This window comes from Anolis sagrei, chromosome 1, assembly GCF_037176765.1.
Source record: "Anolis sagrei isolate rAnoSag1 chromosome 1, rAnoSag1.mat, whole genome shotgun sequence".
NCBI lineage: Eukaryota > Metazoa > Chordata > Lepidosauria > Squamata > Dactyloidae > Anolis > Anolis sagrei.
Window position 1 is genome coordinate 232972703 of NC_090021.1, and position 11615 is coordinate 232984317.

An 11615-nucleotide genomic window follows, 5' to 3' on the forward strand; every position below is an offset into this window, starting at 1 on the left:
TTTTACCAGTAAAATTAGCAAAATTCAATAAAAACATATCAGATAGCTGCTGGAAGTGTGGAAAAGAGAAGGGATCTTTCTTCCACCTATAGTGGTCTTGTAAAAGAACCAAAAAATATTGGGAAAAAATTCACCAGGTCACTCAAAAAATACTTAAAACTAATTTTCCTCTAGCACCAGAGACATACTTACTAGGAATGCCCCCACCAAATTTAAACAAAAATCAAGATAAAATCCTCTTTTTAATAAGCACGGCTGCAAGGATATTATTTGCAAAGTTATGGAAACAAAAAGAAACACCAAGTGTCGAGGATTGGTTGCTGAAACTCTTTGACATTATCCAAATGAAAGAATTATCTCAAAGACTCAAAGGAGTAACAAAGAAGACAGACTGGTCAGGGTTCAAAGAATTCATCTCCAAAAAGGAGATTCCACTACTTATAGAACTGTCCAATATATGAAGAACAACAATGATAGAAACAAAGCCGGAAAAAGGACTTGAGATTATCAAAAGAACAACGCAAGAAGAGGACCTGGACGCTCTAACTCCTCTCTTGCCAGATAATCTCAGAAGACATTGGGAAGTCGAGCACTGGGCACGAAGGTCTTTTTTCCTTTTTTCCCCTTTTTTCTTCTTCTTTCATCTCTCTTCTTCTCTCCAGTTTTTTTTTTCTCACACTCACCAATCCCCCGCTTATCCCAACGCCATCCCCATGCTCTCCCCTCCCCGCTCCCTACTCCCACACCCCCATACACTCCTTTTTTTCCCCTTTTTATCTTTTTCTCTTATCAAGTGTAATATATAAAAAACCAATAAAAATTATTTTTAAAAAATAGATATTATTTTAATGTCACAATCTATACAAAATATATAAAAAATGTTTTTGTTCTGCATATTAATGTAGCAAGAAATATGTGAAAAATCCAAAGCACAATTTGTTGCACCCTAGCCCCGAGGCACCTGTTCACCCAGCACCAAACCAGAGGGCAATAGTCCAATAATAAAGTGTTTATTGAAGAAAGAGTATAAAAGGGGAGGATAGGGTTATATCCAAAAGTAGCAATTAGAATATAACTTGCAATATACAAAATAAGCCAGTGTTCAATAAAAGTCTTTCAAGAATGCCAAGGAAAGTTTGCAGAAGCTAGAAATCCAAAACATAGAAATAATCTAAGGTAATTCCAAGAACCTGAACACAGGAATCTCTTCCAGTCAAAACTCTTTGAGGATACATAGGCAAAGGCAGGAACATAAAGAAAGAATCTTGACATTTTAAGAACCATGGACTTGGGAACTTGGTAACATAAACAGTAGACTGTTTCTCTTTTAGTAATGCTGTCTCCTCTGAAGTGCTTGGAACCAAAACCTCAAATTTAAGCCCATCTAGGTTCCCATGAAATCATGTCAAAAAGCACCTTGATTTCCAGGCCTTATCTTGGAGGCACTGAGAAGACCTAGCCTGTCTACTTTTCATGTCCTGTGTTCTGAGATCTAATGTACACTCCCTTGTGGCCTTTTCGCCTTCCCCATCTTCCCAAGATCCTTTCTCCGGGGAAACGACAGTTTCACTTTCCCTGGTTTCTAAGAAAAGATTTAAAGATTTAAAGAATCTACAGTGTTGGGCGGGTCAGGCTGACCTGTCTGGAAATCTGTTGTGTGTAAAAAAAAAAAACTCCAAAAAACTACTGTGTGAAGCTCCTGTGTAAGTTTGGTCTGCGAGGAAGCTGTGTGAGAGTGAAGCTAGAAGCCGTTTATCTGCATAAGAAAGAATCCCAGCATGGAAGCAAAGAAGGAATTATAAAGAACTTTGTGTTATAGAAACTTTGTTCTTGTAAATAGTGTAACCATATTATTTTGCTATAAAGAAAAGCCTCCTATAGAAGAGATAACATTAGTCTGTGTGTTTTTGTTCTTTTTATCACTTTGAGCTACTGGTGCTGGGTCACGCTGCTATTAATAAGTTACTCTGCTGTACATTTATGAGGAGGGTCTTTGTTTTCATTAACAAAAATGGTATTCGACAAACAAATACTGTATTTACTCAAGTCTAGTGTGCCATCAATTATAATGCAAACCTTAATTTAGAGGTGTGGATTAGCAAAAAATGGATTTGCCATCCAATGTAATGTGCTCCTTCCCAGCTGGGTGCAAGCAGAAGCCACGCCCTTCTGCTTACAGCCTGGGCTTGGGATGTGTGGCTGTGTGCATTTCTCCTTTACCTCTCAGCTGGGGCTGACAACCTATGGATTTCTCACTTTCATTCTGGAAACCTATGGATTTCTGTTTCATTTGTGCTTGGTTTCCCACAGTATCTGATGTATATTACATACATTATAATACTGGTATCTGCTGGAGTTTGATTGTAGGATATGCTGTGGATAGCAGCATCTGTGGATGTCCAAGTCCCATTAGGGCTTAATGGTGTAACATTAGAAAATGTTGATCATTTCTGCTACCTTGGCAGCCACATCCCCATAAAAGTCAACATTGACACCACCTGAGCCATTGTCCTCCTAACCCTGCTATATGCCTGTGAAACGTGGACTGTCTACAGATGTCATATGCAACTCCTGTAACGATTCCATCATCGTTGCCTCTGAAAAATCCTGCAAATCTCTTGGGAAGACAGACAGACAAATGTCGCATTCTGGAAGAAGCAAAGACCACCACCAACAAAGTGATGCTCCTATGCCATCAATTCCGCTGGACTGGCTACGTTGTCTGAATGCCCAATCACAGTCTCCTGAAGCCGTTACTCTACTCCCAACTGAAGAATGGAAAATGGAATGTTGGTGGACAGAAAAAGAGATTTAAAGATGGACTTAAAGCCAACCTTAAAAACTGTAGCATAGACACCAAGAACTGAGAAGCCCTGGCCCCTGAGTACTCTAACTGGCTGTCAGCTGTGACCAGCAGTGCTGCAGAATCCGAAGAGGCACAAATGGAGTGCGAAAGGGAGAAATGTGCCAAGAGGAAGGCACGTCAAGCCAACCCTGACCAGGACCGCCTTCCACCTGCAAACCGATGTCCTCACTGCAGGAGAACATGTGGCTCCAGAATAGGGCTCCATAGCCACCTATGAACCCATCGTCAAGACACCAGACTTGGAGGACCATCATCCTCAGGCTATGAGGAATTGCCTAAGTAAAACAGAATGAAGGCTGTTTGACTCCCCTTTGAGTGCCATGGCTCAATGAATTCCTTAGCGCTTCTGGGAGTTGGAGGCCCAAACAGCTGAAGGCCGCACTTTGAGGATGCCTGTTATAGACTCATGATAGCTTGGTGAGGCACCAGCACCATTTCGCAAAGTGAACAACGTATTGTCGAAGGCTTTCATGGGTGGAATCACTGGGTTGTTGTAGGTTTTTGGGGCTATATGGCCATGTTCTAGAAGCATTCTCTCCTGACGTTTCGCCTGCATGTATGAGGTTGTGAGGATCGGCTGCCACGGGGAGGCTCGCGCTCTCTCCCTCCCTCCCCTGGAAAGCTCGGTGCGCTTGGCAGCCTCCCTGCGCAGGAGGAGGAGGAGTAGTTTCACTTTGCAAAGCGAAAGCAGCCCTGCCACTGGGCGAGAAAAACAACCCCCTCTGTGTCGCAGGCCTCTGGGCGCCGCCGCCTCCTTCCTTCCCCCTCCGGAGAGGCCACCTTTAGGGTCGCGGTCGCGTTTGGCAGCCTCTGGAGCTGTTCCCGGTAATGAAGCCCCTGCCTCGCCGAGCAGCTTTGCCCAGGAGGGCGCCCCCGGTTTCCCTTTCCTTGTTTGCGCCCTCCCTCCCTCCCTCCCTCCCTCCGCAGGAAGGCGACGGGCATCAAGAGGGGGGTCTCTCCTGCTTTTATTAAGAGGCTCGGCAGAAACAGTGGGGGGGGGGGGGGTTCTCCGGAGTCACCCGAGAGGAAGAGGAGGAGGGGGAGCAACAAGGGTGTCTCGCCAAAGGAAGGATGTTTGTTGGGGACTGCATGCTGGGACAGGTTGAATATCTGCATGAGACTTTCGAGAAGTGGTTCTCAACCTGTGGGTCCCCAGATGTTTTGGCCTCCAACTCCCAGAAATCGTAACAGCTGGTAAACTGGCTGGGATTTCTGGCAGTTGAAGGCCAAAACATCTGGGGACCCACAGGTTGAGAACCACTGCTTTAGAGACAGGCTGGATCTACACCAGGCATAGGCAAACTTCGGCCTTCCCGGTGTTTTGGATTTAAGTTCCCACAAATCCACCGACTGTTAGGAATAGTGGGAATTGGAGTCCAAAATACCTGGAGGGCCAAAGTTTGCCCATGCCTGGGTGATAGTATGATAGCTGGATTCAGAAGCTCCGAGCCTTATGGAGATGCCACAAAGGTGGCTTTGAATAAGGGAAAAGAGGGGGAAGAGCGAAGTGAGAGCGAAGGAAGGATAGAAAGGAGGGGACACTTAGGGTTTGGGTTAGGGCAAGGTTTTGGGTAAGGGTTACGGGTTGCAGTTAGGATATGGTTTAGGGTTTGGGTAAGGGTTAGGGTTTGGGGTAATAGTATCATAGCTGGGTCCAGAAGCTCCGAGAGTTAAGGAGATGCCACATCGCTCCTTCGAGAGCACTGTTTGTGCAAGAGAGACTTAGCTAATGTAAGCCAGGCCAGAGACAGATAATATTAGAAGGAATGTAAGAGTTATTTAATGGTGAAACCCTCACTCTTACCCTGACAGTAACCCTAAACCTTGCCCTTACCCTAAGCGTCCCCTCCTTTCTATCCTTCCTTCGCTCTCCTGGCTCTCACTCTGCCCTCTCTCTTCCCTTATTCACAGCATCTCCATAACGCTCGGAGCCTCCGGATCCAACTATCACCGGGTTTGGGCTAGTGTAAGGGTTAGGGTTAGGTTAAGGGTTTGACTAAGGGGTTAGGGTTAGGCTTATGGTACGGTTCAGGGTTAGGGTAAGGGTTTCACCTTTAACGAACTCTTACATTCCTTCTATATTATCTGTTTCTGGCCTGGCTTACATTAGCTAAGTCTCTCTTGCGCAAACAGCGCTCCCGAAGGAGCGATATGGCATCTCCGTAATGCTCAGAGCTTCTGGACCCAGCTATCATACTATTACCTATGCCTGATCTACACTGACCATGTAATTCAGTCCAAACTGTATTGTATGGGTCTACAACAGACATGGACAAACCTGGGCCCTCCAGGTGTTTTGAACCTCAACTCCAACAATTCCCAACAGCCACAAATGCTATGTTCAGCAAAGGACAAGAGGATCCTCTCACTTCTGCAGGAGTCTACTGTATACCATGCAGCTGTGGACAAGTCTACATAGGGACCACCAAACGCAGCATTGCCCAAACACAAATCAAGTAACACGAAAGGCACTGCAGACTAACTCAACCAGAGAAGTCAGAGAAGTCAGCCATAGCAGAGCACCCGATGAACCAACCTGGACACAAGATAATATTTGAGAACACAGAAATGCTGGACCACACTAACAACTACCAAGTCAGGTTACACAGAGAAGCCATTGAAATCCATAAGCATGTGGACAATTTCAACAGAAAGGAAGAAACCATGAAAATGAACGCAATATGGCTACTCGTATTTTTTTAAAAAACCTCTAAAATTATAACTGTAAATAATAAACAACACTCAATCACAGGGGAACTATAGACAAGAAACAGGGACGGCTAACCTCTCAACAAAGGATTCCCCCAGTAACAAGCCCCACCTAAAAACTGGCAGGCCATCAAATGCTAATCTAGGTGGCCAATTGAAAAACACATGAGTTCTTTCTCCCACCCTTGACTTTCTACAGATATATAAACCCATTTTTTCTAGTTTCCATCAGACCCCACAACTTCTGAGGACGCCTGCCATAGATGCAGGTGAAATATCAGGAAAGAATGCTTCTAGAACATGGCCATACAGCCCAAAAAACCTACAACAACTCAGTCAGTAGGCTGTTAGGAATCGTGGGAGTTTCAGTCCAAAACACCAGGAGGACCAAAGTTTGTCTATGCCTGGTCTACTTTGACCATATAACACAGTTCAAGATGCATTATATGGCAGTGTAGATCCAGCCTGAGAGAACAAAGTTAGTAGCTTCAGCTGTAGTACTTTGAGGCTTCATTACACTGTAGAATTAATGCAGCTTGACACCACTAATTGCCTTGGCCGCTCAGTGCTATGGAGTCATAGTTTGGAGAGGCACTGAAATTCTCTCTTTAGGCAGGGAAGGCCTAAAGACATGTACAACTACAACTCATAATACTATAGCTTTGAGCTGTAGCACAAAATCACCATCATCTTTATTTATATCCCACTACCATCTCCCATAAGGACTTGGGGCGGCTTACAAAATAGCACACAAAATCCACTTTAAATCCACTTTCTGCCTCCTTCAGAATTCTGGAGTTTGTAGTTTAGTGAGGCTGTTAAAGACTCCTCCATAAACTACAACCCCCAGAATTCTGCAGGAGATATAAACCAGATTTAAAGTGGATTTTTTCTCTAGTATGATGAGGCTGAATACATCAACATATAAAATCAATAACACATTTACATATAATCAGGCATATAAAATTAACAAAAGCAACCTCTGGTACCAGACCTCATTCACTTTACAGTGTAGATGCACCCAAAGTCTACAAAAGATGCATCTACACCACTTTTGATTGCTATGGCTCTGTACTTTGGGATCTTGGGATGTGTAGCTTTACAAGACCTTTAGCCTTCCCTGACAAGAATGCTGGTGCCTCCCCAAACTAGAACTGCCAGGGTCTCATAGCATGTCAGAAAAGAACTCCTAGACTAAGTTCTACTCCATAGATTGAAATTCTGGGCATTGTAATTGATTGTGGCACCAGAGTTCTCTGGCAAAGAAGGCTAAATATCTCAGGACTACAAATCTCAGAACTGTATAGCATTGAGTTGTGGCAGTTAACATGCTGTCAAACTGCATTAATTCTGCAGTTTGGCTACATCCTCTTGTCAATGAAAGCTTTTGCTACCGGCAGCATTCTCTCAGGTGTACAAGTACACCATAGAATAAATTAAGTTTGATCCCACTTTAACTGTAATCATGTAGTACTTTAGAATACTAGGAGTTGTCACTTTATTTGAGCCTTGCCAAATAATTCCTCACCAAACAACAGCTCCCATAATTCTATAGCAATGAACCATTGCAGTTAAACTCAGTTACTTCTACAGTGTAGATCAGTGGTTCTCAACCTGTGGGTGCTTTGGCCCAGTCAGTTTACCAACTGTTCGCATTTCTGGGAGGTGAAGGCCAAAACATCTGGGGAGCCACAGGTTGAGAACCACTAGTGTAGATGCATCCTCCGTCTCTCAGGTGCCACAAGATCTCTTTGCACTTTGTTGGTGATGTCAGAGAAGAGTTCCTTTTGGCCTGGAACCCTTGGGTGGGTTGGAAAAAGTGCTGCTAATGGATCAGAGCAGGTTGCAGGGCATGATCTGGTCATTGGTTCTCATGTAGAGCACCAGTTATTGCAATTCTGCATTGTTGGCGCTGCCAACTGTCTCACGGGCTAATGAGATTCTGTGTAGAGAAGAGATCCTGACCCCCAGAAACTCTCAGTAGCAGCATATGAGTTTTGGAAAATATGTCAAATTTTATAAGAGGAAGAGGTCTCTGAACATTTACAAAATATCTTTCCCTCCCCATTTAGTCAATCCCAGGAGCATTATGGAGGGAACAGCTTCTGGGTGGGATTGTGTCACTAGCGAGACAGGAGCCCAATATATCCCTCTTTTTTAGAAAATAGGTAGCTGAGGTGGGAACACAAAACAAGTTAGCTAAAGTTTCTGCTTCTCCTCCTTCTGTTGCTCCTTACTTAGACCAGCTGGTTAATGCTCTCTGAGCATCACAGGGAGCCATGGGTAGGAAGCGACTCATCACAGACTCATTCCAAGTGGTGAAGAAAAGGAAAAGAGGGAGGAAAGAAGGAAAGGAATGCCAAACCCCAACCCACGGTGAGCATTTCTACAAGAGACATCTTCCTATATTTTCTGCTAGTAATATGTGATCTGTGGGGGAAAATTTAACATTTCAGGTACTGAATTGTAGGCATACAAGAGCAGCAGCTTTGAGAAGTGCAAGACTTCAATTCTTTTAAGCACATTCCAACTTTTCCTGAATACCAGTGGCTGTAGGCTATATTTCAGAGGAATATTCTTTGCCTTAAAAACTCTTATGAAAATCATAGTGTCACTGTAAATCAACAAGTGACTTGAAGGCACATAAGCACAAGGCTTTTGCTGTTTTAAAAATAATAATCATATAATAGGGGACCAAAACCTTTGTTTTCCAGGACCACTGCTTTTGCATGTATATACATCAAGGAGATAAACTATCTTGGTGACATTACAACATTTCAACATTAACATCTTTGGAATGTGAGCCAGAGTTTAAGGTGGCTATGAATAACACTATTCCCCATTGTATGCAGCAGTATATATATTATATCTAACAGGATTATTGTGGGGGGGGGGGACTAGAGGAGGCATGCTCTAGGCTTCATAATTGGCAATGATGGTGTCAATCCATTTGGTCTTCTGGCCCAGGTTTTAGCAGTGGCAAGGAGTGTTCTGCACACCTCAAACTGGCGCACCAGTTGTGTCTGCTCCTTGAAAGATCAGATCTTCCTGTGGCACGTGACTCGATTGCATCATATTTGGATTACTGTGAGGTACTTATATTGCACTGCCTTTGGAAACTGAAATCTTCAAAACACTGAGGCCACGTTGCTGACTAGGGCAAGTCAACTTCTTGGCAGGGGGTTGGACTGGATGGCCTGCGAGGTCTCTTCCAATTCTATGATTTAATTATTCTAAGTTATAGGGAGCATCTAACCCTCTTGTGAAAAGAATTCCATTGGCTTTCCATTTGTTTCTGGGTAGAACTCAATGGGCTGGTTAGCCCCTTTAAAACCCTACCCAGCTTGAACTAAGACCATCTGAAAGAACATACAAGTCCGTCTGAGCTTTTAAGTTATGTGAGGAAAGGCTTCTTTTCAGTCCCGTCTCCACCACAAGGCTTGTCTGGTGAGGACACAAAAAACAGCATTCTTGGTAGCTGCTCTCAAGTTGTGAAACTCCCACCTATGGGAGGTCTGGTTGCTGGCAGGTAAAAATATTTTCATTTAGAGGCATTTGGTTTTAATGTGCTGCAGCAGATTGAGCTTTCAATGGGAGGGTGTTTTTAATTTTTATGTTTTAAATATATTTTAAATTGTGTTTTTAAACAACTCAGGTTTGATTGTGTTTTAACTTTTGTTTGAATAATTTTTTGTAGCTGTACAGTACTCTGTTTTAAATTGTTGTAATCTGCCATTTAGAGGATATTATTTTCTATTGAAAAAAGCAGGAAAAAATCTGTTCCTTCAAAACTTTTTGAGAATTTTACATCTCTGGGCATTTGTTAAATTGTGCTGGCTGGGAGATTCTGGGAACTGTAGTTGTGGTCATTTCATACAAGAAAAACACATGATGTTAATCCCTGTATTTCTATAAACAGACACAGCCCAGGCAGAATCTTCCTTGCAAGATGCTGCACAGCCAGACCAAGTGGAGTTACTGAAGCATTTTGACCTCAGCTGGGAATATGGTCCTTGCACAGGTAGGAATCAATGCCTGATTTCCACTCAGCCTAAGAGCATATTCTTGAAATGAATGCAGAGTTTCACTATGCCTTTCTCTTCCCCTTTTCTGTGCTGAATTTTAGATTATAAACTCTTTTGGGCAAAAGTTTTCAACTCAATGAAGTGCTGCTTACAAAGATAATGCCCTACAAATCATAGACAAAGGGGTACGCCTCATTTGTTGTTGTCATGTGCCCTCCAGTGGCAACTTTATCAGTTTTTTTCTAAGGCTCACAGAGTGTTACTTGCCCAAAACCACCCAATGGATTTTCATGGCTAAGGAGGGATTCAAGTCCTGTTCTCCAGTCGTAGTTCAACATTTAAATGACTTCACCAGAGTGGCTCTCTAAAATTCTCAGCTGCAGTAGCTTCTCAATGAAGTGGTTACAAAATGCAGCTCTTGACATGCCTCCACCTTTAATCCTGCCCTTTGCTTTGTTAACAGGAATCACCCGTTGGCAGCGCTGGGAGAGAGCAGAGTTGTTGGGTCTCCATCCCCCTGCCACCGTGAAGGAACTACTGCTGAAGTACAGTAAGGATCCCCTTGTCATACACAGGTTGGTATAGAAATTTGTCTGCACCCCATTCCCTAGGTAAAAGAACTTTATTTTAGGAGCAGTTTTTGCATTGAGCAGTTGCAAGACCCAGCTGCCATTCCCAATCCAACAGGGCAAATATCTCCAGCCATTTACTCTTTTTCTTTTTGCCACTGTGGTCACTTTTGGATATGGTATGGCCTAGACAGAAACCAGGAACAAACGTTTGACCTCTGGCTTGCCAAAGTTGTCCAGCAATAAAGCAGAAGCTTCTGTTTTGGAGGAGAAGGCTGTTGAAATTAGATTGGCAACAGCATTGTACTAGAGCAGTTTCACACTATACGATAGCAGTACAATTCAGCTCGTATCTGCATGTCCTCCTTAGGGCTATAAAGTTTGTGCATCGCCTGCACTAAGTACTCCCAGTGATCGGCATCCAAGTTTTAGGGAGCAGTATTTCAGAATGGTGAAAAGACTTAAAATGACATGTAGAGAAATGCAAGAATAATTTTCACACATTATTTCTATATGTTTACTTCTTGCCTCATCTCCTCCTCTCTAGCCAAGACTTACTGGTCTTGACAACCGAGAACCGTGGGACGGTCTCTGCCTCCAGATGGATCACTTGCTTAAGTTGACCATAAAATTTTGTCTGATCTGAGGCTGCCATTGTGGCGCTGGAGGAAGCCTAGCCCATTCCAGCTGTTTGACATGAGGCAGGGAAGAAGGCATGTTAAGATGCCAAGGCTGGATTCCCAAGAGAGTAATGGTACTCTGCATTCTTTCCTTGCAGCGTGTGGTATGAATACTCCCTCTGAGAAGAGCATGTGGTGGTTTCCTGGGTCACAAAGGAGCTTCTGCCAATTTGGCATAATCGCTTTATGGATAATTCCTTCATTCCTATAATGGACGTTGTTTTGTGGTGGGAGGCCAGGGCCGTGGAAGAACACCAAGGATTCCTGCTGGTCTTGTCATGGCTCTGTCTTCACCCTGCATGTCTACAATCAGACCAGGCTTATACCAAAAATGGCTTTGCCACTTTGAAGAATAAGAGTTCGTTGCATTGATAATGTAGCCTACGCCAAGTTAAAATACTGTTTGCAACTGATTAGTCTCAGTTTGCTGTGACAGACAAATCAACCTCAGAGCCAGGGTTAAATAGTCTTTAAAGTTTTCCTATTGTTTTATTGCATTTTAAAATCCAATTCATTTTTGTAAACATCCTTGGCTGTATAGTAAAACTCTTCCAAAATGTGTGAAAAGAAGAAATGATTGACTCCTTTATTTTTGCTTCATGCGTTACATGCTGGGTAATACTGTTCTCTTGCAAAATTGGGGGGGGGGGGGGGGGCTAACAAGAGACTTGCTTAAATACCTGGATTTGGTGTAGACAGATATTAGACAAAATAACTGAGAGTTTCATTAAATAAAACATAATAGGGAGAAAAAGTGTAACCTTAC

At 43.3% G+C, this 11615-nt stretch overlaps 1 protein-coding gene across 1 annotated transcript; it reads left to right on the forward strand.

Annotated features, from left to right (window-relative positions):
* The first annotated feature begins 3542 nt into the window (after positions 1-3542).
* POLD4 (DNA polymerase delta 4, accessory subunit) lies at positions 3543-11423 on the forward strand. Its single transcript, XM_060772219.2, has 5 exons — positions 3543-3691; positions 7817-7951; positions 9495-9596; positions 10064-10175; positions 10948-11423. The coding sequence occupies exons 2-5, from the start codon at positions 7855-7857 to the stop codon at positions 10970-10972; spliced, it is 336 nt and encodes a 111-aa protein (XP_060628202.1). The 5' UTR covers positions 3543-3691; positions 7817-7854; the 3' UTR covers positions 10973-11423.
* Positions 11424-11615: the final 192 nt, after the last annotated feature.

Excerpts from the sequence above, each read along its gene's own strand:
- POLD4 (XM_060772219.2), top strand. The coding sequence starts at position 7,855 with ATGGGTAGGAAGCGACTCATCACAGACTCATTCCAAGTGGTGAAGAAA. Across the intron at positions 9,597-10,063 it reads GGAATATGGTCCTTGCACAG|GAATCACCCGTTGGCAGCGC; the intron begins GTAGGAATCAAT and ends CTTTGTTAACAG. Across the intron at positions 10,176-10,947 it reads GATCCCCTTGTCATACACAG|CGTGTGGTATGAATACTCCC; the intron begins GTTGGTATAGAA and ends CTTTCCTTGCAG.